The sequence below is a fragment of the Dryobates pubescens genome, chromosome 26 (genome assembly GCF_014839835.1).
Source record: "Dryobates pubescens isolate bDryPub1 chromosome 26, bDryPub1.pri, whole genome shotgun sequence".
NCBI classification, from domain to species: Eukaryota; Metazoa; Chordata; class Aves; order Piciformes; family Picidae; genus Dryobates; species Dryobates pubescens.
In genome coordinates this window covers 4,363,020-4,387,851 of record NC_071637.1, presented here as the reverse complement: position 1 = coordinate 4,387,851, position 24,832 = coordinate 4,363,020, and the positions used below count along the sequence as shown (strand labels likewise).

The window sequence follows — 24,832 nt, the reverse complement described above, 5'->3', positions numbered from 1 at the left end:
CCCTTTGGGCCACGATTGGAGGCTGAAAGAAGCAAAGCTCCCCTTCTCTCTGAGACAGATCCCAACCTTGCTGCTGGCTGGTGGGCAGTGGGAGAAGTCAGCTGATTTCCCCAAGAGGGGTGGTGACATCCCAGGTTCCATGTGACGCTTGTTCCATCTCTGTCGGTCCATATGTCATTGACTCATTGTTTTCAGCTGCACGTCATCTTCTCTGCCACAACAGTGAGCCCAGAGGGAGTGTAAAGCCCAGGCAGTGCTGTGCATCCTGGCTCTGACCATTGCCTAAGCTTCACAGACCACTGTGCCTGCTCACTTCAGGTATTGCCAGATCTGAATTGCCTTAAAACATCTTTTTATTCATTGAGTCCTGGCTCTCTGGTGCCAGCTGCCTTGGTTTCCTATCCTGCATCCAGGATCCTCTCTCAGCAATGAGGCACTGGAGCATGAAGAGTTTTCAAGCAAGACTGGGCCTTACAAGACTCTCTGCTGCTCGGTATGTAGTGTCTGCTCTAATCTCTCTCCTTCCTCTGTCTTCATAGCTGTTAAATGGACTTTTCCCCCCCCACTGGAAAAAAATCTCATTTTCTAGTCAAAAATCTCCCTCAAAGCATATCTGAGGATGCAGCTGAGTGAGGGAAGATGGGGGTTGCCTGGCTGGGTTTAATCTTGGGGACAGGCTCAGTATCTCCACCACCAGGTTTTCTGGTCTCTGGAGAGTCACTCCAGACGTGAGGCCTGAGAAGTGATATTCCTTACCAAACTTCTGTTTTCATTGGACATTTAAATAGCTTGATGGGACATTTCATCCCGTGGTGAAGCTGCAGGGTGGAACTGTTTTCTCTGGTCAGTTCTGTACTTCTCACCCTTAATCCTGCAGACATTTTTTTGGTCTCCTCTTAAGAGGCAGAGAGAGCAGAAACTGCTCCATTGAACACCTTGTATTTGCAGGGCTGCTGTAGAGATTTCCACAGCAGCCAGGAACCTCCTCTTTCTCCCTCAAGCATTCTCTAAATCACCACCAAACTCTCCTGTAGCCACTGCCATGGAGCTGACCCCTCTGAATGACTTTAGGAGGTTGTTCATAGAATAATGCTTTGCTTTCCTGTGCTGGTGTTAGGGAAGGAGCAGCCACATTGTCCTTGCTGTTTGATCTTTCAAGATAAACCTTGAACTGCCCTGCCCTGCTTGCTTCCAGGGAAGATCTCAGTCCCAGTGACTCAGTCCAGCAGAGACTCAGCACTGGTTAGGCCACACCTTGAGTCCTGTGTCCAGTTCAGGGCCCCTCAATTTAAGAAGGACATTGAGACTCTTGAACATGTCCAGAGAAGGGCAGTGAGGCTGGGGAGGGGTCTAGGGCACAGCCCTGTGAGGAGAGGCTGAGGGAGCTGGGGTTGCTTAGCCTGGAGAAGAGGAGGCTCAGAGGAGACCTTCTCGCTCTCTCCAACTACCTGAAGGGAGGTTGTAGCCAGGTGGGGGTTGGTCTCTTCTCCCAGACAACCAGCACCAGAACAAGAGGACACAGTCTCAAGCTGTGCCAGGGGAAGTTTAGGCTGGCGGTGAGGAGAATGTTCTTCCCAGGGAGAGTTGTTAGCCATTGGAATGTGCTGCCCAGGGAGGTGGTGGAGTCACCATACCTGGAGATGTTCAAGAGGGGCTTGGATGTGGCTCTTGGTGCCATGGTTTAGTTAGTCATGTGGTTTTGGGTGGCAGGTTGGACTTGATGATCTTTGAGGTCTTTTCCAACCTTATTGATTCTATGATTCTAAGTAAAGAGTGAGACCAGAGGCACTCAGAGAAGGACGCTAAAGGACCCATGAGAGAAGGACGCTAAAGGACCCACGAGTGGTCTTCTGGAGAAAGCCTTCTAGTGAGTGCATTTCTGAACTTCCTCTGCTGACATCCTGTTCTTTTTACAGGATGAGAGCCCACATCTACTGTGAAGACTTTCTGTTCCCAAAAGTGTGCAGGACTGTGGCAGACCTATGGCTCATTTACTCCAAGCCTGTCCCAGCAAACAGCAGAGAGCTGTGGACCTTGTTTCTGCAGTGCTCTTGCATCACAGCAGTGATTGGAGGCCTCTTTTACAACTGGATGTTTGCTTCCCTGGAGTATTCCTGGCACATCTCCATGGCAGTGGCCATCTCCTTCAGCCTGCTCCTTTTCCTGACCCTTTTCCTGGTGCATCCTGCCCGCTGTGTCTTCACTATGATCATGGCTACCCTAGGCACCAGACAAGGCCGGAAGCTTCTGTTGTCGACGTGCATCGCGATCGCAGCAGTGAACATCACCCCCAACATCATCAGCAACATCAAGAGCATCCTGCAGGTTATTCAGTGCATCTGCAAGAATTCCTCTGAGAGTCTTTTGAACTCCACTGCTCTGCTAGAGGGAGCATACAGGGAGTTTGGGAATGCAATCCAAGAAACTGTTAACGCCATTCGCTTTTACAAGCCTATGGATGGGCGATTCCGACTCTCACTGCTGAAGAACAGCTCCTTCATTCACCAACAAATGCACCTTGCTGGTGAGGAGATCAGGAGGGACTTCCTGGCTGCCGAGGTACTGGTCAAAGTCTCTGTAAAAGTAGGCAACAGGCTGGTTGCTGCCTTCTCCATCCTCTACCTCTGCTTGGAGTCCAGCTGGTATTTGAAAAATTACCTCACTGACCTCCGCTTTGACAACTTTTACATCACCAAGAGGCTGGAGCAGCTGGCTGTGGACAGCAGAGCAGCTCACCTGCTGCTGCTGGGCTCATCCAGAAAGCTCATTCGACCCACAGGCTTGAAGCTGTCCCGGGAAGAGCTGGTGTCATGCCTGGCGCGGGCCATGCTCCTCAGCGTGGCCCTGCTGCTGCTGCTGCTGGTCGTGGCCATGGAGCACTTGGCCTACAGCGTGGCACACACGGTGGTGGCAAAGGCAGCCCAGTTCTCCATGGTGCCCGTGGCCCTCAACATCAAATACAGTGTAAGTGCTGGGGCTCACAAGAGGTGGTGGTGGGGACCTTACACAACCCTTATTGGCCCTCCCCAGCAGCCAGCTGAGCAAGCAGAATCACAGAATCACCAAGGTTGGAAGAGACCTCAAAGATCATCAAGTCCAACCTCTCACCCAAGACCACATGACTAAACCATGGCACCAAGTGCCACATCCAATCCCCTCTTGAACACCTCCAGGGATGGTGACTCCACCACCTCCCTGGGCTGCACATTCCAATGCCTAACAACTCTCTCTGGGAAGAACTTTCTCCTCAGCTGCAGCCTAAACTTCCCCTGGTGCAGCTTGAGACTGTGTCCTCTTGTTCTGGTGCTGGTTGCTTGAGAGAAGAGACCAACTCCCTCCTGGCTACAACCTCCCTTCAGGTAGTTGTAGACAGAAATAAGGTCTCCCCTGAGCCTCCTCTTCTCCAGGCTAAACAATCCCAGCTCCCTCAGCCTCTCCTTGTAGGGCTTGTACTCAAGGCCTCTCCCCAGCCTTGTTGCTCTTCTCTGGACACGTTCAAGTGTCTCAATGTCCTTCTTAAACTGAGTGGCCCAGAACTGGACACAGGACTCAAGGTGTGGCCTAACCAGTGCAGAGTACAGAGCCTTTCTACCTTCTAACAGATCAACATCTGCTCCCTACTTGGTGTCATCTGCAAATTTGCTGATGATTGACTCAATCCCCTCATCCAGATCATCAATGAAGAAGCGACAGGCTTGGAGGGGAGGAGGTAGAAGCACAACCTCAGCTGCTCCTTCCAGTGCATCAAAGAGCACCACGCACACATGACAGCCCCCTGGGAGCGAGGAGGGGAGCAAAGACACTGCTGGCACAGGGCAGACAGATGGCCTCGTATCTCCAGGTCACTGCCCTGAGCAGGGAGGGGGAAGAGGCTCCCCTCCACAGTGTGGGTGCAAGCACAGAAGGAAGGGGGGAGCAGAGGAGCAGGTCTCAGCTGTGAGGTCATCTCCTCATCTTATTGCACTTGCTGTTCCTTGAGGAGAAAGCCCTTTGCAGGCACCCTGAGCAAGCCTCTGCACAAACTCTCCCAGTTTGTGTCTATTTTTAATATCCTTTGTCTGGACTGGGTCTGGTTTAGTGCTGTAGCTTTCCTCTCCTGCCTCACAGCCTGCCTCCTTCCCCAGCCCTGGGGTTCCTTAGCACAGAGTCCTGCTGCTGCTGCTGAATTCTCAGTAAAACTGGGGCTTAGAAAAACCTTCTGCAGCTGAACCCTGCAGCCACTAAAGCTGCTCTCTGGGCAGTGGCTTCCCCTGTAACTCTCACACAGTGAGGACCTGTTGTGATCTCTGTAGCTGCAGATGACAGAGCTGGGTCTCACCATGCCAAGTACTCAGCTAGGTCATGTTCTACACGTCAGTACTCAGTACTAGGTCATGTTCTACACCTTGCAGGTGTGATGCTGAGGGAAACTCTTAGTGGTGACCTGACAGTGCTGGGTTAGTGGTTGGACTTGATCTCAAAGGTCTCTTCTATGGTTCTGTGCTCTGATTCTAGCACAGCCTGAAGTGTCTGAGTACTTCAGTGCCCTTCTCTTTGTGCAGCCCAACAAGCTGCAGTGGTGATTGCACACCCCCAGGCTGATGGTTTCCATTAAGCAGTTGATTTGGGTTTGTTCAGACTCCACTTAACTGCTAACTTTCTTTATTTCAGGCGAAAATGAAGATCTTGATGTTGATTCCTGGGAAAGATCTAGCACTTAAGGACTTTGAAAGAAGCTACCCCTACTACCTGACCTTCAGCTCTGCCCAGTGCATGGTCAGCCCTCCAACGCCCCCCAACCGCTCTGTGCTGCTCGTGGTCGGGCTGCTCTTCTGCATCCTCTACACCACCGTGTTCCTGCAAGCCTACGCCCGCCGCCTGTGCAGGGCGATCGCGGGAGCCTTCTTCCAGAGCAGGGAGGAGGAGAGAGCCCTTCACCTCTGCAGGGTCCTCTGCCAGAAGCACAAGGAGGAGCATGGCATGAGAAGCTAAGGGTGCTTTTGGAGCTACAGGCCATGCCTGGGACAGAATCACAGAAATATTCAGGTTGGAAAAGACCTTTAGGATCCCCAAGTCCAGCTGCTAACCCTACTCTGCAAGGCTTACTCCTAAACCATAGCCCCAAGCACCACATCCAAACCACCTTTAAACACATCCAAGGGTTGGTGACTCAGCTGCCTCCCTGGGCAGCACATTCCAATCCCTGACCATTCTTGCTATGAAAAAATGTTTCCTAATGTCCAGTCTAAACCTTCCCAGTCACAGTTTGAGGCCATTTCCTCACGTTCCATCACTGATTACCTGTGAGAAGAGACCAGCAGCAGCCTCTCCACAACCTCCTTTCAGGCAGCTGTAGAAAGCAATGTGGTTTCCTCTGAGCCTTCTCTTTTTCAAATTAAACAGCCCCAGCTCCTTCAGTTGCTCTTCATCAGATTTATTCTCCAGGCCCTTCACAGCTTCCTTGCCCTCCTCTGCCCTGGCTCCAGCACCTCCACATCTCTCCTGTACTGAGGTGCCCAAAACTGAACACAGTACTCAAGGTGTGGCCTCCCCAGAGCTGAGTCCCAGGGGACAATCCCCTGCCTGCTCCTGCTGGACACAGCATTTCTAATCCCAGCCAGGAGGCCTTTGGCTTTCTTGGCCACCTGTGCACACTGCTGGCTCCTATTCAGCTGCTTGTCCATGAGCACCCCCAGGTCCCTTTCTGCCAGACAGCTTTCTAATCACACTTCCCCAGGCCTGTAGCATTGCTTGGGCTTGCTGTGAGCCAAGTGCAGGACCTGGCAGGACCTGTGGCAGTGGCTGGACACTTCTGCAAAGGGCCACATGTTCCATTTTACAGAGCTGGAGAAGGGTCTGGGGAAAAATATTTGTCAGGAAAAAAGAAGAAGAGGAGAAAAAATGTCAGACTTTGTGTGACTGTGAGAAAAATGGGTGACATTTACTTCCTCCTTCATTTTTTTTCCCTTTTTTCCCCCCCATTTATTTCAGTCTGGAATCAGCTGTTCCAGGACTGATGAGAGAGCTCATATGACTTGGAGCATATCTCCAGCATTAGACCAAGTTACCTAGGAAATCTGTGGGAGCTGGGGTGGGGGAAGAGCTCATTTACCTTCCTTTCTTTCTCAATACATCCCTTCAGGCAGCAAGAAAGGAAACTCATTGGACTTGATGAATTTTCAGAGCATTTTTCTTCAGGTTTCATGCAGAGAAACCTGGAGAGATACTTTATCCACCTCAGAAAGTGTCACTTCAGCCCACTGAAAAACATTCATGGCCAATATGACCATGAGATGCACATCCTGAGCAGGGGTGGTGATGGAAATCAGCACAGGAGGACTTTGGGGAATCACTTCACAATGGCTCTTCAAAATAAAACATAAATAACTTAGCTGAACTTAGCTTCAGAAGAGGGTGAGGCCAGACAATAAAGCTAGTTGGGGTGTCTGTCTCTTTTCCCAAGTAACAAGTTTTAGGATGAGAGGAAAGGGCCTCAGGTTGTGCCAGGGGAGGCTTAGGACATTAGAAAAAAAATTAATTACTGGAAGGGTTTTGCCAAGCCCTGGAACAGGCTGCCCAGGGCAGCAGTGGAGTCACCACCCTTGGAGGGATCTAAATGCCTGTAGCTTCTGCCCAGGGCAGCAGTGGAGTCACCACCCTTGGAGGGATCTAAATGCCTGTAGCTTCTGCCCAGGGCTGCAATGGAGTCACCATCCTTGGAGGGATTTAAATGCCTGTAGCTTCTGCCCAGGGCAGCAGTGGAGTCACCATCCTTGGAGGGATTTAAATGCCTGTAGCTTCTGCCCAGGGCTGCAATGGAGTCACCATCCTTGGAGGGACCTAAATGCCTGTAGCTTCTGCCCAGGGCTGCAATGGAGTCACCATCCTTGGAGGGATTTAAATGCCTGTAGCTTCTGCCCAGGGCAGCAGTGGAGTCACCACCCTTGGAGGGATCTAAATGCCTGTAGCTTCTGCCCAGGGCTGCAATGGAGTCACCATCCTTGGAGGGATTTAAATGCCTGTAGCTTCTGCCCAGGGCAGCAGTGGAGTCACCATCCTTGGAGGGATTTAAATGCCTGTAGCTTCTGCCCAGGGCTGCAATGGAGTCACCATCCTTGGAGGGACCTAAATGCCTGTAGCTTCTGCCCAGGGCTGCAATGGAGTCACCATCCTTGGAGGGATTTAAATGCCTGTAGCTTCTGCCCAGGGCAGCAGTGGAGTCACCATCCTTGGAGGAATCTAAATGCCTGTAGATGCTGTGGTGAGAGACACGACTTAGTGGTGTCTTGGCAGTGATAGGTTTATGGCTGGACTCAATCATATCAACCTAAATGATTCTGTGATTCTAGTTCAGGCTAACATCCTGGAAAGTTTCCAAAGTGGCAGACAGAAACTTGAGATCTGAACTGGTGTTCTACAGGGAACAGGGAAGTAGCAGGAGCTGGAGGGCTGGACTTGGCTGTACCCAGGGCTGGTCTGATGTGTTGGGTCATTTCAATCCCAGCAGCTATGGTATTATATCCAAGATGCAAAAATCCATCACTGGTCTACCATCTGAAACCTTCCTTCTGGAGAGAGAAGCCTATTGGACACCTCTGTAATGGCAAGGCCCCAAGGAGCAGGAGCTAACCCAGTGCTAAATTAAAAACAAAGCAACTTGGCAGCTTCATTTCTTCAAAGCATCACTGTTATTTTTCTGCCTTCTCCCATTAGAGTCTTCATTAAGGTAATTATTAGGCATAATGCACCTCAATGAGATTAAATTACAGAAGTGAAGTGGCAGCTGCAGCCAGATGCACTGAATTCTCTCAGCTTCTGAGGTGCTTGAGACTCAGTAGGTCTGGATTATTCTTTTGTTAAGCACCCAGCTAACAAAACCCTGCAATCATCCCCACAGGTCTCTCAATTCCCTGCTGCTCTGATGATTAATCCAAGCACCTTTTCTCCAGCAACCAGGGAGCTTTGTCCTGAGGCTGCTGTAGAAAACACCCTGTGGTCTTCTGTTTGGAATGGGATGGGATGGAATGGAATGGAATGGAATGGAATGGAATGGAATGGAATGGAATGGAATGGAATGGAATGGAATTAACCAGGTTGGGAAAGACCTTTGAGATCACCAAGTCCAACCTTTCACCCAACACCATCTAATCACCATGGCACCAAGCACCCCATCCAGTCCCTTTCTAAACACCTCCAGTGATGGAGACTCCACCACCTCCCTGGGCTGCACATTCCAACAGCCAACAACTCTCTCCTCACCTTGAGCCTAAACCTCCCCTGGCACAGCTTGAGACTGTGTCCTCTTGTTCTGGTGCTGCTTGCCTGGGAGAAGAGACCAACCCCCACATGGCTACAACCTCCCTGCAGGGAGCTGCAGAGAGCAAGAAGGTCTCCCCTGAGCCTCCTCTTCTCCAGGCTAAGCAACCCCAGCTCCCTCAGCCTCTCCTCACAGGGCTGTGCTCCAGACCTCTCCTCAGCTTTGTTGCCCTTCTCTGGACACATTCAAGTATCTCAATGTCCTTCTTAAACTGAAGGGCCCAGAACTGGACACAGGACTCAAGGTGTGGCCTAACCAGTGCTGAGTACAGGGGCACAATGTCTTCCCTGCTCCTGCTGGCCACACTATTCTTGATGCAGGCCAGGATGCTGTTGGCCTTCTTGGCCACCTGGGCACACTGCTGGCTCATGTTCAGCTGCTGTCAATCAGCACCCACAGGTCCCTTTCTGTTTGGCAGCTCTCCAGCCACTCTGACCCCAGTCAGGAGCAGGCAGCACTGCTGCCTCTTGTTCTTCTGAGCAAATCCTCTTACAGACCAACATTTATTATTAATGTTGTTTTCAGAGGAGGAAGCAAGCTATTTCAAAATGAGTCCCAGATATGAGAAGCTGCAAAGGGAAGGGGAAAGGTCTGCAATTCAGAGGGAGAGTTTCCCTAGTCCTGGCTCTTTCAAATGCAGATTGCATCAGGGTTCCTCTCTGAACTCAGTGCCTCACATTTTGCAACAGAAAATTCCCTTCAGCCTATAAGAAAGGAGAGGAACCGAGGAAGAAGTGATGCTGGCTAACCCAGGCTACTAAGATCTGGGATGCTGATACACAAATCCATCTCCCAGGCATGTTTCTCTGCTCCCTGATTCCCAGGACTTTGTGGACATCACTGACTTCTGAAGGTGAGGGGCAATTTGACCAGCAGCTCACTTTTCAGGCTCTCAGGGAAACCACAAGTCCTGTGAGCAGCCAGCAGCTCCAGTGGCTCACAGGGGAAATGAGATGTGGCAACATCTTGAGTCCATGCTGAGGAAATCAAGTTACTGAGAAGCTTGCTTCCACCACTTCACAGGCCTGCCCAAGGACCAGAGCAGAAGTAGTTTGAGCAGCTGAGGAAATATCACCAGAAGAGATGTTTCCAACATGCAAACATAAGGTAGGGAAAAGTGCCACATTCCCACACACTCCTGACTTCCACGCTGTTCCTGTCCAACCTCCTGTAGTTCCTCATCCTACCTGGAAATAGCTGGGGAGGAGCTTTCATATCTGAGAAGGGGGAGAAGCCAATCCTGTGGATTTATTTCCCATGAGATTTGAAAAGCCACACAGATCTGAGCAGTCAGGGGCCCCAGGGCTTGGACAGAAGAGGCTGAGAAACGGAGATGGTGGCTTTCAAAGGCTGAAAGCTTCCTCTTGCAATTAGCTGGAAATGTGCCTCAGCTGCTCAGACAACAAAGTGGGAACCCTGCAAATTACAGGAAGGAGGAGTTCACAGGCAGGGGCTGATCTGAGTCACCTTTTCTTTTTTACCAGGGGAGAGAAAAAATTGCTCCATGTGCCCAAAGCTTTGTGCTTTGTGCCGCCATGGCATTAGCAATGCCAGATTCACAGCCTCAGTCAGGTGAGTGTGTGAGGTCTGAAGTCATCTCCCCATTGCCTGTGGGACAATTTAGAATCAGAACCATTTTGGTTAGAAAAGACCTTGAAGATCAGCTGGATGACCTTTAAAGGTCCCTCCCAACCCAATGCATTCTGTGAACACCGAGTCCAACCATTATCTGACTCTACACTGACTGACAGCAGCTCCCTGCTTCAGAAATGCAGGCTTTTACACCACAGCTGGGTGTTGGAGGGAAGCAGAACCAACACTTTCCCATCTCCCTGCACTTGTGTCCCAGCTGCAGGTCTGTGAGGAGCTTTGCCATGGAGCTCAACCACTGCAGATACCCAGGAGGAGCTATTCCAGGTACCTGCCACAGGCAAGAGGCTCAGAAAGGCTGGCTGTGGCCAAGCTCCTCATTTGCAGCATCTGTTTTAATCTGTTTTCTGATTACTCTGCAGAGTGAGTGGCTTTTTCCTTGAGGACTGGGGCTCTGAACACAGCAGGGAAGCAGGGGAGGGCAGAAGGGATGGGGTTTTTTTTCTCCCCCTAGTTTGTGACTGTGGCCTCACATCACTTTCTTTAAAAGCTCAGTAGCTGGAGGAATATCACCAAGATCTTCTGTGCCCCAAAGGAGCTTCCAGAAGAGTTTAGCACAGATTTCACAAAAGATCTTTAGAAGAGATTAAGTAAACCAGAGGGAAAACTCCCCAAAAGCTAGGAGACAGCTCTGTGCCAGCCAGCCAGGGAAGAGAGGAGCCTGAGACACCCTGTAGAGCTGCCTGTGCTCCCTGAGCCTGGGGACGACAAAAGCCACCCCTGGCCTCATCACTTCCTGAACTCGGTGCTACAGTAGGTGTCCAGAGCTCCTTAAGCCTGGCACCACCAGGCAGGTTATCCCATCCACCCCGTTGCTGCCACAGGAGCTGCTTCCTGCCCCATTCCTGCATCTGAGAACCTAAAGACACTTCTGTCATATTCAAGCCTGAATTGGGTTTTCAGCCACAAAATCCATATCCTTGCCTTCCTTGTAATCTTTTCCCATTCCCTCAGCCTTCTTGTGATCCACAAGGTTTTCCAGAGGGACCAAATGCTGTTCCCATTCCTATGAAGCCCAGGTGTGTGAAGCTGGTCACTGTGGGGGTCTCCAGGAGCTTCATCCCTCCAGGGAACCTTTCTTCTCAGAAGAGAAATGAGAAAAGCACCAGCTAGTTGATTTTGAGGTGCATGTAGCACACACCCAGGTCGATTTTTCATCTTTTTAATTCCTTGACAGCTGCCTTTTTGCTTGGGTTTAATAACCTCTGAGGAGATTAACCCCTAAAGCCCCAAAGTGATTTTGCTTCTGGGCTGTGACTGTGGAACAGGTGAAGGCAATTTTGACAGAACAACTCCCTCCTGCGTTTTCCCCAGGGATCAATAACTGCTGCTTTTAACAGACTGACTCATGCCTCACCTCCGACAGCATTTGCCAGCCCTCAGGCTGCTTTGCAGAGCCCTGGAGCACCTTATTGCCCTCTCCTTGCAGGGGTGCAGAGGTGGGAAGCACTTCCCCACAACCCCTCACATTCAGAATTTTGCTGCTCCCCAGAGCCCCAGATCCTGTGGCCCAGCCCCTCAAAACCACTTGTGGCTTCTGTGATTCAGCTTCTTCCTGTCCCCCAGCTCCATGTGGATGCAGCCTCTGTGCCTCAGCTCTAACAGCAGAAGTTTTATGGGTTTAATATTTGTAGGTTATGAAGCAGCAGGGAATGGAGAGGTGTTTATCACAGATTTGGGTAAAAGGATCACCTCTCAGCTCTGCTTATTAAACATGTGAAGCCTCAGAGGTCTTTTCTGTCTACAGGATTGAATGAGCTGCCCAGAGAGGTTGAATGAGAGAGATGAGCCGCATGAGGAGTGCGGGAAGATACTGAAGCTGGTGCTGAGCTTCCCAAGCACCCAGCCTGGGTGGAGTGATGCTCACCCAGCCATGGGGCTGCACAGCCACACCTTCCCAGAAACAGCCCTGTCACAGCCAGTGCCCAGGGACACAGCCACCCCTATTTGGGGACCACCAGGAAAATAAAGACCTCTCCTTCCTGACATTTCAAGGCAGTGGGTGATGGAAGATATTAGCAGAGACTGGCAGCTTGAGGTGATGCCAGCAGAGAAGGAAAAGCAGAAACGTCTTAAAAGAACCTGTCACAGAGTGTTATATAAAAGAATCAATGCCTGTTGGCTATTGAAATATTTGGGTTTAAGTCTAGCTGAAAGAAAATACATAGGTGTGGATTTGGTTGGCCTCATCTTAAACACAAACCTCAGTCACGTCCTGTGCTACTGGAAGGGTCTAGCATGGAAAGGTCAATCAGTCTCCACAGCAAGCCTGGCCTGTTTGATATGCAGGAGATGTCACCCAGGTGTGGGCATAGACAGTTGCCTCTTCCCAGCCTTGTGATGGACAGAGAGATTAGCTCGGGGACTTGGGCAGGCAGAGCTGCTTCAGCTGGGTGTTTAACGCTGCCATTATCACTGTGCTAATAACTGCTGAATTGTCAGCGCCACAAAGCAGATCAGCAAGGGAAATAATTATCTGCAACGATCCAACACAATGGTCCAGGTCTGAACCAAAACAACAACTTTCTGCAGTCGTGTGGGAGTTTGCTTAATTTTTGTTTCCTCGCTTTTGGGAGGGGTTTGAGCAAGCAGGTGAACCCCAAGCTGCCCCTCAGGATGGTTACGCAGTGTCTGTGCCCTCTCTCCTCCCACACACGGTGCCACCGCACCAGCAGCTTGCCCGTTCCTGCTTTGCAGTTAGGGATGTGCCAGGAACGAGGTCCTTGCCTGTGTTGGATTTGGTGCTGTGCTGCTGGGCACAGCTCAGGGCTTGCAGCATTGTTAACAGGCAGGCATCAGATTCGGGGCTGTGCAGGGCTGCGTGGCCACGCGAAGCTACTGAACGCCACATCTGGTGCCTCCACACATCAAGTAAAGAGGAGAAGAGGGGAAACATTATCTTGTGGTTCAAGCAGAGGGCTCAGTTGGAAGCTGGCTCCCATTTTCAGCTCTGCTCCTGCTCAGATGAGAGATCTCAAGGGTCTGAAAGGTCTCGAATCTCAGTGAAAGCAAAGAGAGCTCAGGATGTTGGCTGTCCCACAAGTGTGCACCCCCTCGGGTGGCTTTGCTGTGGATGAAAGGCACCCACAGTACCGAGTCCAGGAGTGGATCCACTCATTGCTAGGGTGCTCCCATCCCCTATGCCTCTCCGTCCTCTCTGCACTCTCTGCCACCTCCATCCCCTGCCTGGGCTCCTTCCTCCTCTTCCTCGGCTCAGCGGAGTGCTAGGACCCCGCGGGCAAAGGCAGGGGATACGACCGGGAGGAGAATTGGGGGTGGGGGCTAGAGTAGCTCTGGGGGGTCCTGGGGAGTTCCTGGTAGTTCTCGGGGGTCTCGGTGGCTGGGAGAGGTCCTGGAGGGTCTCGCGGGCTGGGAATCCTAGAAGGTTCCGAGTGATTCCCTAGGCTGTGAGGTCCTGGATGCCCCGGGGGCTCCGGGGACTGGGGTGGTCCTATCGCAGGGAGGTTCGCAGAGAGGTGGGTGCAAGGAGCCGGTCAGCAGCAAGACTTGAGGTGAATCGTGAGGGGGGTGGAAATGAAAGGAAAAAAAAAGAAAGAGAGAGAGAGAGAGAAAAGCAGAGGGAGGAGCCGGGGCGGGCGGGAGGGCGGGGAGGGGGCGCGGGTGGCAGAGGGGCTCCGCGGCGCCTGGCTCTCCTGGCTCCTGGATCCCGGCGATCCCGGCTCTCCTAACTCCCCGCTGCAGGGGGCCGATGGAGAACGGCTCGGTCATCCCGGGAGCCGCACTGGGCGACAGCATCAACCAGACCCTGGGCAGGATGCCTCGGCAGCCCCTGGAGTTGCAGGTGGTCACCATCCTGCTGGTGCTGCTGATCTGCGGGGTGGGCATCTCGGGTAACGTGATGGTGGTGCTGGTGGTGCTGCGCAGCAAACACATGGTGACCCCTACCAACTGCTACCTGGTGAGCCTGGCCGTGGCCGACCTCATCGTGCTGCTGGCGGCCGGGCTGCCCAACATCTCAGAAGTGATGGCTTCTTGGGTGTACGGCTACGCCGGCTGCCTCTGCATCACTTATTTGCAGTACCTGGGCATCAACGCCTCCGCCTGGTCCATCACCGCCTTCACGGTGGAGCGGTACATCGCCATCTGCCACGCCATCAGGGCGCAGCTGCTGTGCACCGTGTCCCGCGCCCGCCGCATCATCTCCTGCCTCTGGCTCTTCACCTCCCTCTATTGCCTCATGTGGTTCTTCCTGGTGGACACGACCCAGGTCACCTTCTCGGATGGGGCGCAGGTCAGCTGCGGCTACCGCGTCTCCAGAAGCCTTTACATGCCCATTTACTTCCTGGACTTTGCTGTCTTCTATGTCATCCCGTTGGGGCTGGCAACTGTCCTCTATGGCCTCATAGCCCGCATCCTCTTCATGAGCCCCCTGCCCGCCACCCCTCAGCACTCCTGCCTGGGCTCCACGCACCAGGGTGGATCCCTCAAGCTCTCCTGCCGGGGCAACAAGGGGGCCCTGAGCTCCCGCAAGCAGGTAGGGGCTGGGGCTCACTGGGCTGCAGGAAGCACTGGCAGGGGCTCAGTGCTTCGAGGGGCATCCTGGCAGGGGATGGGATGCCTTTGCTTTCCTTTGTGGAGGGAGTGGAGAGGGTTCTTTTGCTGCACAGAAGCCTTCCTAAGCCCGGCTGGGATCTGGGAGCACAAATGGGGTCCCCCTGGTTTGACTAAGCTCAGTGGAGCAGGTCAGGGCTCCAGCATCTCTTAGGAGAGGCAGGAGCACAGTGCTATTTGGGGATAATTAATTATTGGTTGCTTCCCTGTAGAGGAGAGCCATGGGTCACCTTATGCCAGTGGGACTCCCTTCCCAGGCAGGGTCCTGCACAGGTGACCCCAGATTTCAAGGAGTAAAGAGAGGAGAGGACTGGTGTGACCTCTGCCCTCGGGATCCAGCCCTGGCTGCAGCCTCAGGTCCCTGCCGCTGGGGAAGGCACCTCAGCGTCACCTCAGCATGGTGGATTTGCTCCTTGGTGACTCCCCTGTCATTTAGCTGCCACCTTCTTCCACCACCTGCCCTCACTCCTCCTCTTTCTCTGCCCACATGGACAATTAGTGTTTCTTGCTCCATCTCCTTGCACAGGTCAGCATCTGGCCATGGGACAGTCTTGCCTGCTTGCTGGCTGGCTGCAGGAGTTTGCAGATGCAGAGACATGGGGATCCTAAAAGAGCAGGCTGAATGTAGGAGTCTGGCTTAAGTCTATGAAATCAGCAGCTCCAGTGTGAGTCTGAGTGAGCAGGACATGATTTCCAGAGAACCTGAAATAGGCTTCAGCCTGTCTTGAAGCCCTCATTTCTCCAGCTCAGGATCTCATTGCCTGAGTTGCAGAGCAACCTCTGTTCCCCAGGGGTGATGATTCAGTCACAGAGAGGAGGCAAACAGCCCTGATAACAGCTTTATGAACTTCTGAGTTTTTCCCCCTCCAAACTTTTCTCCCTTTTGCTCCAGCACAGGAAGGTTTCAAGCAAACCCTGACCTGCAGAAGTATTTTGCTGCTCTCACAGGATCACTAGCTGCCTTGGGCAGTGAGGTTGATCCACGGACCTCTCCTTCCAGAGGAGCTGCTGCAGGGTTTGTGCCACTCCCCCTGTAGTGCTGTGCCACGGGCTGGCCATGCTGCACACAGTGTGCCCCAGCATCAATAGGAGAAGTGGCTGGTGGGGCTGGTTGACAGGCACTTCAGCTCCTGAAAACATCTTGTGCTCTCTTCTTTTGTTGTTGCACTGGGAGTTTTCTTGAGGTCATCATTACCTCCTGAAATATCTTAGCATGCAAAGCCTTCCCCTGGCTGGCCTGACACTGCTGCAGAGCCAGCAGCACTGAGAATAAGGATGGCACTGAGTTTTTTTAACTGTAAAGCAGTTTCCAAGGGCTTCAAGCTATGGTTTGTTGAATGCTTCCTTCTAATCTCACACCAGCAGCTCTCCAAAGCAACCTGTGCTGGGGAGCTTCTGGATGCTCTGTGCAGAAATAAGTCACCTGTGCACCAAAGCCAAGAGAAACCATGCAGCTGTTTCGCAAGGTTTGGGCAGTGGGAACAGGAGAGCTCGGAGCATAAAGAATCCAGGTCCTGTCAGAGCATCCCCCTGAGCACTGCCTGAAATCCAGCCAGAGGTTTTTGCTGGTGGTGCAATGAACTGAGGAGCAGAAGCTGCAGTCAGTGATGATTTTGCATCTAGTTATGAGGGGAAATCTAACAACCCAGGGAGGAAGGAAGAGGTCTCCAAAAATCCCCAAGGAATCAGCACTGGATTTTGCCTGGATTTTTCTCTCCCTGAGCAGGGACAACCAGAGCCACAGGAATGATGTTTTTGGGGAGATGCTGCAGAGTGCAGCATCCCAGAGGTGTGGTGGGGGCAGAGCAGAGGGGAAGCATGTGCTGAGTGCTGGAGAATGGGCAAATCACTAAGAAAGGGATTTTAATGGGAGACAGAAGGTAGCTGAATGCACTTGTACCAGCAGAAGTGGCAGATGGGGATGCTAGGTAGCAGGAGGGGCTTAAAATCAAGCACAGAGCCAGACCATGGCACAGATCATTCCTGTGGCCAGTGGGGTGATGGAGGCAGGGGCAGGGTGAAGGGGCAGGGTAAAGTCCACAGGGACTTCGGCCCCCATAACACCCCCAGCAGCAAGCCCATGGGACACCTCACCACCTCGGTTTTAGCAAAGGTGGGAGAGAGGCAGAGAAGGGACCTGAGTGGTGATCTCCAGGTGGGGTTCACCTCCCAGGGAATCAATAGCAAAAGGGTCCCAATGTAATGAGCCCTAAAAGGGAGCATCATGGATACCAGTGTTACCTTCCATCCTGTGGTACCTTCACCAGAAGGTTTACTCCTTGATTTTCTGATAGCCATGGCATTACTGCCCTCAGAAACCAAGGGAACTTGTGGGATGAAGAAACACAGATGGATCTCAGCTTGGACCACCAGACACAGCTTTGCAATAGCTGATGCTGGCTGAGGAGCATCATAAGCAGGTTTCCTTGCTCATTAATCGCCAGTGACCAGGGTGGAAGTCTGACAGTTAATGCCATCGACCTCTTATGTTCTCCTGGGAAGTGCTGACAGCCCTGGAACATGGCACTTGGAATTTCCACAGGGACCCTTGGTAAAGGGTCTTGCCCTGAGCATTAGAAGTGAGGACACAGCTGGTATTCATAGCAGATGCCAATGGTCTCCAATCTGACAGGGTGATGAGGAGGCTGTGAAAATGATGCACATGCTACCCCTGGGGAAAACTGAAGTGAAGGTGCAGCTTCTTTAAATGCAATTGCCATGCAGACTAGGCCACTAAAGGCACCATTGGAAAGCATGTGCAGGTTTGGTCCAAAATGGCAACAGTGCTGCCTGACAGGCTTCAGACATTCAGCAAGAGCTTCACAGAACCCTGCAGGCAGCAGGCTGCCTCCCGGTGATGCAGCGAAGCAAGACACCAACCCTACAAGCACCTCTGAGTTTGTTTGGGTCCAGCATCTGTTGGGTTCCCATCACAGACCACTGGTGTGAGGACAGCTCTGCCAGGAGAGCAGAGTGGGAAGGAAGGGTAGGTGCTGGGTACATGTAGCTCAGGTGGTCTCTCTGACCCCCTGGCTGCTCCAGAGTCCCCTGGCAGATGTCCAAAAGCGGCTACCCTCGAGGTGCCCATTTTCTTCCCCTCACACTGTGACCTGAAGGCTTGTGGGGAGTGTGTGTGTGTGTGTGTGTGTGTGTGTGTGTGTGTGTGTGTGTAATTTGCTGTGGCAACACAGAGCTTCGAAATGAAATCCTTGCCGTGTGCTCCTGCACCCCCCGGCGCCCCGCTGCTGCTTGTCAGGGCACACAGATGCTGCTCTGCCCTCGCCGGTGCCCCCGAGATCCGCCAGGCACAAGGCCAGGCACAAGTTGTGCTGCGCTGAGCACCCACAGCAGCGAAGCCCTGCAGGTACAGGGACCCCCGCCTCCAAGCTTGGACTTCGCGGCCGAGGGCCACTAGAGGGAGCGACATTCCCGAAAAAGGGATGCAGCAGCTCGGTGAGGAGGTGCCTGGACGGGGAGGGCTGACACCGGGTGGAAAGGAGCGTCTGTGGCCTCACGGACAGCGGCAAAGGCTGGACAGAGCCTTAGGAGAGAGGATGGGTTGGAAGCGCCTAGGGATGCAAGCTGCCAACCACGTCGTAGGGAGCGAGAAGGACGCTCGGTGTGGGTTTGCACTGGGAGCTGCATTGGGCTTGGTCTGGTGCACGATGAGCCACACTTGAGCTTTGACACAGGGACCTAGGATGTGGTCAGGGGTCTGTGCTGCAGATATCCCTGGCCACGCAGCACCAGCACTGGCTTATGGGCTCAGAAATGTGTTTTCAGCTAAGTACCAACTGTCCTCCTGAAACATTCCCTGCTGGCTGCAAACCCTTGCCCTGCTCCTCTCCACAGCTCCCTCACAGCTGTTGTCACACCCTGTGACAGGGCTGGGGGAAAAACACTTGTCGGAAAAATTGCTGTCCCTGAGCTGCTGCTTCCCTGAGAGATGCTTGGAGGCTGTGGCAAAGCTCTGCCTTTTCTGGGGGCAGCTGTTTCGTGGGGACCATAATGCAGGATTTCACTGGTTAGGGATAAATGTCCCAAGCTGTTCTCAGTGCTGATTGGTTTATTTTCCCCATGAGTACCACAGGTAAGTTCAGAGGATCTCAGAAGCACTATAGTCTCTCCCCTTAGCAAGGTAGAGTGAGGAAAGGCATGGAGACAGGCTTCAGTCATGCATGCAGACAGTGCTGGAGAGTTCTATCCCCACAGTGAAGATAGGAGGGTGAGTCTAGGATAGACTGTTAGCTTTCAGCCAGAGGAAACAGCCTGTGCTGACACAGCTTTGCCAAAGTCGAGCCCAGGAGAGGATGATTCACAAGGATCATAGAATCATAGAATCAACAAGGTTGGGAAAGACCTCAAAGATCATCAAGTCCAACCTGTCACCCAACACCTCATGACTACTAGACCATGGCACCAAGTGCCACATCCTATTCCCTCTTGAACACCTCCAGGAATGGTGACTCCACCACCTCCCTGGGCAGCACATTCTGACGGCTAACAACTCTCTCTGGGAAGAACTTTCTCCTCACCTCCAGCCTAAACTTCCCCTGGCACAGCTTGAGACTGTGTCCTCTTGCTCTGGTGCTGGGGATGGTTGGCTAAAGGGCAAATGTCCACCTTGCAGGGGCTGCCCATCCCAGCCAGTGGTCTGGATGCAGTACCCTCAGGGAGTACTGAAGGCATCTGGTGAGGCAGATGTAGTAAATCCTCATAGTGCTGCTCCCAGCCAGCTTCCCCTCCCAGCACACAGACAGCTCTTTGCCAGGGCTCTTTGGGTGACAGCTCTGTGTGGTCTGCTGCGGTCTGGAGGGAGGTGCTGGAAGCTTGCTTGGGTGGGAGCTGGGAGAGCACTCACTGGCACTGCCAGCATTTCCATAACAACCAGCTGAAAAACACAGGCTGAGAGGCAGATGAATCACTGGTTCTTTCCCAGATTACATTTCTTTGGGGCTCAGAAAGGACCACAAGGGATTTGCACTTCAGCTGTGTCAGGATAGACTCCTGCTAGTGCTGTCTACTCGGGGGCAGAGTTCAGAGCACTGCTCACAACCATTGTGCTTCCTGAGCAGTAACACTAAGGCAGAGAGTTGCAACAGTCGAAAAGCCTAAGATGTTTCAGTCCTGGGAGGCAGCCCATGAGCAGTATTCATCTATTAGCTTTAAAGGAGACATTTCAGCCATACAGAAAGCCACTGTTGAGAAGGGACACCTGCCATGAGCAGAGCTGGGGGTGTAACTGCTCGGGGATTTATTGTCCCCAGCCCTGTGGGGTTAACTTTGCATCTCAGGGACAGAAACCAGCACTGGGTGAGGAATGAGTGAGGAGCTGCAGAGGTGTGGGGTTTCACTTTCCAGGATGTCTTTTGCACCACTCCTGCTGCCTAGGACTGATGAAGTTGATGGAAAGACTCCCACCAACCTTAACCCCAAGACAGCTCTTTAACATGGACCCTTCCAGGCAGGACAGAGGTGTTTTTGGTCTCTGCATGGGATGGAAAGGCACAGAGCCTGCCCTCATCTCCCAGGAGGAGCAAATTGCTTAATAGAGAGGAATGAAATTGGACTGAAACAGCACTAACAATCACTTAGCTGAGGAGTTGGTTGCATTTTGCTGCAGGGTTAAGCTATTAGCACAGTTTTCTTTAGATCAAGCTCATCCAGGTTCTCAGGAAATACAGCTCAGAAGCATCAAGAACATGGCAAAAGCAATTCCCTTTGCAGACTGGAGAAGCAGGTCTGTGGAAGGCAGCAGGCTGGCTGAATGCTCCAATGCTGCCGTGTCTGTTTGCAGTAGAGATGCTCAGAACAGTGGAGGATACAGCCCAGTGGGTCCCATCCATGTGCATTGCTCATGTGCCATATGGTATTGAAACAAAATCTGCTCATTCCTGAGCTGACTGATATCTGGGAGCTCTCTGTTCCCAGGCCTTAGAGTGGCACTGTTTGGTCACTGCTGTCAGGATGCTCCTTCCCTTGGCAAGTGGTGGCCGAGCCTGGACTGAACTGCCAGCCTCGGTGGAGCCTACAACTGTGCTGAGATTTTGATCATGGTCAGCTGTGTGCCAAGCAGCTGCTGTCCACTCCCAGCCTGTCTGTTCAGGAGCATTTCTATGAACCAGATTATCACCCTAGCAGCTGTAGGCTAGATAGGGTGGACAGTCACTAGTGGTGTCCCCCAGGGATTAGTTCTGGGCCCCATCCTCTTTAATATCTTCATTGATGATCTGTATGAGGGGATTGAGTCAGTCATCAGCAAGTTTGCAGATGACAACAAGTTGGGAGCAGATGTTGATCTGTTAGAGGGCAGAAGGGCTCTGCAGAGGGACCTCGACCGACGGAACAGATGGGCAGAGTCCAACAGGTTGGCATTCAACAAATCCAAGTGCCAGGTGCTGCACTTTGGCCACAAGAACCCCAGGCAGAGCTACAGGCTGGGGTCAGAGTGGCTGAGAGCTGCCAAACAGAGAGGGACCTGGGGGTGCTGATTGACGGCCAGCAGAACATGAGCCAGCAGTGTGCCCAGGTGGCCAAGAAGGCCAATGGCATCCTGGCCTGCATCAAGAATAGTGTGGCCAGCAGGAGCAGGGAAGACATTGTGCCCCTGTACTCAGCACTGGTTAGGCCACACCTTGAGTCCTGTGGCCAGTTCTGGGCTCCTCAATTTAAGAAGGACATTGAGACACTTGAAGGTGTCCAGAGAAGGGCAACAAAGCTGGGGAGGGGTCTGGAGCACAGCCCTGTGAGGAGAGGCTGAGGTTGCTTAGCCTGGAGAAGAGGAGGCTCAGGGGAGACCTTATTGCTCTCTACAACTCCCTGAAAGGTGGTTGTAGCCAGGAGGGGCTTGGTCTCTTCTCCCAGGAAACCGGCACCAGAACAAGAGGACACAGTCTCAAGCTGTGCCAGGGGAAGTTCAGGCTGGAGGTGAGGAGAAAGTTTTTCACTGAGAGAGTTGTTGGCCATTGGAATGTGCTGCCCAGGGAGGTAGGGGAGTCATGATCCCAGGAGGTGTTCAAGAGGGGATTGGACGTGGCACTTGGTGCCATGGTTTAGTCATGAGGTCTTGGGTGACAGGCTGGACTTGATCTTTGAGGTCTCTTCCAACCTTGATGATTCTGTGATTCTGTGAAAACCAAAAGCTTGGGAAATGGCTCTTGCTCTTCAGCATCCAGCCAGCCCTCGGCATTGAAAAGCTCTGAAGCTACCTTTTACTGACACAACTTGTACAACCTCTCATACCTTTCCCAAAAGGCAACAAACTGCAGCAGCAAACATGCTGCAGTCTTAGCAGCAGCCCCAGCACTCACTGCATCACTGAAAACTTATTCTGGGAAGTGTCCTCCCATTGCCACTGAACCACACACAGCAAAGCATTTCTGTTTTGGCCTCAGCTTGATACCAGTCCCTTTCTTGCAGGGAAAATTTTGTTGCCACTCCCTACCACCTCCAATTTCTACTCACAGGATTAGAGGAAGGCATAGCTGCTTGTGATGAAGTAAAAAAAGCACTCCAGGAAAAGCTGAGAGACTGTGAACGTGATCCAAGGGCTGACTTTCATGCTGAGAACTGGAACCATTGCACAACTCCCTTTCTGACGTTCTGAAATGCCACTGCCTTGATGTGTGTGTGTGTGTGTGGCATCAGCGGTTACTCATACTTTCCTCCTTGGGGACGTGTATTCTCTAGGTATTTGCTGGAGGATGATTGTCACCTACCAGAAATAGCTGTTGAAATTGTTAGGATCACTGGAGCTTTGGGACAAAATCCCATTTTCTTGAACAAGCTGGAGTTGAGCTGAGGGCAATCACTGCTCACTTCGGGATTGTTGACGTCTTCCCGCTCCCCAGGTGCTGAGGCACTGCCTGCACCGCTCCCCTTCTGTGCTGCAAATGAAAATAACCCACACCAATCGGCCAAGGAACTCCCATCCCAGCACAGGAAGGAATCAGCACAAGTGTAAGACCCCAGACACCCTCCTCTGCACCCAGTGCTGCTCTGTACCAGGTGCCTGTCCCTGCAAACAGCACAGCTCACACAGGAAACCGGGAGACGCTAGGCAGGGAGCGGAGGTGTATCCCGTGGCACCCCCAAACTTAGCTCCTCACTTTTGCACAGGTTCTTTTCTCCGCTGTTTTAGTGCTATGTGCAATTTGCAAGCTAGCTTACTGTTTGCAGACATCTCCATGATTGTCCCAGCAAACTTCCAAGCTGGTGAATGCTTGTCCTAAGAAGTTTTAAAGGCTCTTCAGCGGTGGATGCAGAGTTGTGAATTAGGGGATTTATTTAAGTAAAATCACTTCATGAACAAAACAGCCTCAGAGAGGAATGGTCTCATGGTCTGGGGGCATATTTAGAATCATAGAATTGTTAGGGCTGGGAGGGACCTCAAGGATCATCCAGTTCCAACCCCCCTGCCATGGGCAGGGACACCTCACACTAGATCAGGTTGCTCAGAGCCACATCCAGCCTGGCCTTTAAATGCTCAAAGAGAGATATAAGCAGTGCACAGACTGCACCATGTCTGCAGGCAGGGAAGCTCACTGGAGATCTAGCATCCTCTCTTTCTCTTTTTGCATGTCCCCTCTGGAAAGGTGACCAAGATGCTGGCAGTCGTGGTGGTCCTCTTCGCCCTTCTGTGGATGCCTTATCGCACACTGGTGGTGGTGAACTCCTTCATGGACCCTCCCTACCTGAACATCTGGTTCCTCCTCTTCTGCCGCTTGTGCATCTACCTGAACAGTGCCATCAACCCCATCATCTACAACCTCATGTCACAGAAGTTCAGGGCTGCCTTCAGGAAGCTCTGCAAGTGTGACAAGCAGAGCGCTGAGAAGGCGGCGCCGTACGCTGCCCCGGTGTACTACAGCGGGGTCAAGGACACTTCTCACGACAGCACTGAGCACACTGCCACCGAGCAAGAAGATCTGAACAGTCTTCCTGCACCTCTCAAGAGGAGCAAGCCTGCCAGATAAGTCCTGGGACCCTGGAGCAACGCAGGCAGTGGGAGCTGCGAGGCTGCATGCGCTGCCTTGGGAAAGTGCCAACAGAAATTGCTTTGGCATTGCAGCAAGCTTCATTTAAAAACCTCTCCAGGGCATTTGACAAAACATTCTGAGAGGCAAATTAATTTGCTGTTCCTTAAGGCTCATTTATTCTTGTTTAGTGAAGCATTAGGCACAGGTCAATGTTTAGCATCCTTAGAGAATCTGTAGTTAACTGCAGCAGTGCAGCGCCGTGCTGTGTTACGTGCCAGTGCAGCTGTGTGCTGGGTCAGGCCAGAGCACTGAAAGGAAATCCAGGAAGGGCATTCAGGGAAAAAGAAAATCTCTGTCTGCTGGGCCAGTTGTCTTGCAGGGTGAGAGTCACCTACCCACAGTTACATGCCTGCACCAAAACCATCCCAGGTGAGCCTCTTCAGTCTTTTTCAGGAGGACAGGAAGGCACTCCCAGGAGCAGCTCTGCTCATCCCAGTGGAGTGGTTTGGGGTTTGGCTTTGTTGTTGTTGGGTTTCCCTCCTAGAACAGACTTTCCCTGGCAGCTCAGAACGAGCCATTGATCAAAGCATCTTGCAACAAACCAGAGCAGTAGGATCAGGGTGCTTCAAAGAAACACACAGGTGAGGTGGAGGATGAGGAAGGGGAGCCCTGAGGTGGCTGCTGGTCTCCTGGAAGTGACAAAATCCAAGGCTGAGATTTGGATGTCTCAGTTCTTGCCTTTGGATGCATCAGCTCTTACATGAACATAACAGAAACAACTTTATTGCACACCCCAGAGCTCAGCTGGGCTCTTGTGCTAATGAGTTCTTCCAACATGTCAGCTACCTTCTTCCCCTTCAGCTGCTCCATGCCCTGTCTAGCCAGGACAGGAACTAATTTTCTTTATCTCCACAGACAGCTGTGCTTGCAGCTCCCTGGGGCACAGTGTCCTGACCACCTTTGGGTGCACACATGCCACAGTCAGCCCTGAGAGCCAGAGAAATGAAGCAAGCAGCATCCCATCTTCTCCTCCTTCCTTCCCTTCCCACTCTCCAGCCACCCAATCCATACAGCCATGAGAGACTGGGGCTGGCAAGGAATGAAAAGGAGCAAGTTAACCTTTCTTCAGCAGTGCAGTAAATTGGCAACACCCTGTGAGCATGGTGGGGCTGGAAAGGAAGAGCTGAGACTGAGACTCTACATCCCTGTGCTGTTTGCTTTGGCACAGGAACTGGATGATGGCAGCGAAGCAGAGCCCAGCTGCCAAGGTGATAGAATAGAATAGAATAGAATAGAATAGAATAGAATAGAATAGAATAGACCAGACCAGGTTGGA

The 24,832-nt window shown here is 52.3% G+C and overlaps 2 protein-coding genes across 2 annotated transcripts; both read left to right on the top strand.

Annotated features, from left to right (window-relative positions):
- Positions 1 to 443: 443 nt before the first annotated feature.
- On the top strand, positions 444 to 4,971 carry OCSTAMP (osteoclast stimulatory transmembrane protein). Its single transcript, XM_009908649.2, has 3 exons — positions 444 to 493; positions 1,917 to 2,964; positions 4,651 to 4,971. Exons 1-3 carry the CDS (start codon positions 444 to 446, stop codon positions 4,969 to 4,971), a joined length of 1,419 nt encoding a protein of 472 aa, XP_009906951.2.
- Positions 4,972 to 13,655: 8,684 nt separating this feature from the next.
- On the top strand, positions 13,656 to 23,609 carry LOC104307570 (thyrotropin-releasing hormone receptor). Its single transcript, XM_009908648.2, has 2 exons — positions 13,656 to 14,441; positions 23,113 to 23,609. The coding sequence occupies exons 1-2, from the start codon at positions 13,656 to 13,658 to the stop codon at positions 23,491 to 23,493; spliced, it is 1,167 nt and encodes a 388-aa protein (XP_009906950.2). The 3' UTR covers positions 23,494 to 23,609.
- The last annotated feature ends 1,223 nt before the right edge of the window (positions 23,610 to 24,832 follow it).

Coding starts and splice junctions, on each gene's coding strand:
- OCSTAMP (XM_009908649.2), top strand. CDS start 444: ATGAAGAGTTTTCAAGCAAGACTGGGCCTTACAAGACTCTCTGCTGCT. Junction 494..1,916: donor ACAAGACTCTCTGCTGCTCG/GTATGTAGTGTC, acceptor TTCTTTTTACAG/GATGAGAGCCCACATCTACT. Junction 2,965..4,650: donor CCCTCAACATCAAATACAGT/GTAAGTGCTGGG, acceptor TCTTTATTTCAG/GCGAAAATGAAGATCTTGAT.
- LOC104307570 (XM_009908648.2), top strand. CDS start 13,656: ATGGAGAACGGCTCGGTCATCCCGGGAGCCGCACTGGGCGACAGCATC. Junction 14,442..23,112: donor CCCTGAGCTCCCGCAAGCAG/GTAGGGGCTGGG, acceptor CCCTCTGGAAAG/GTGACCAAGATGCTGGCAGT.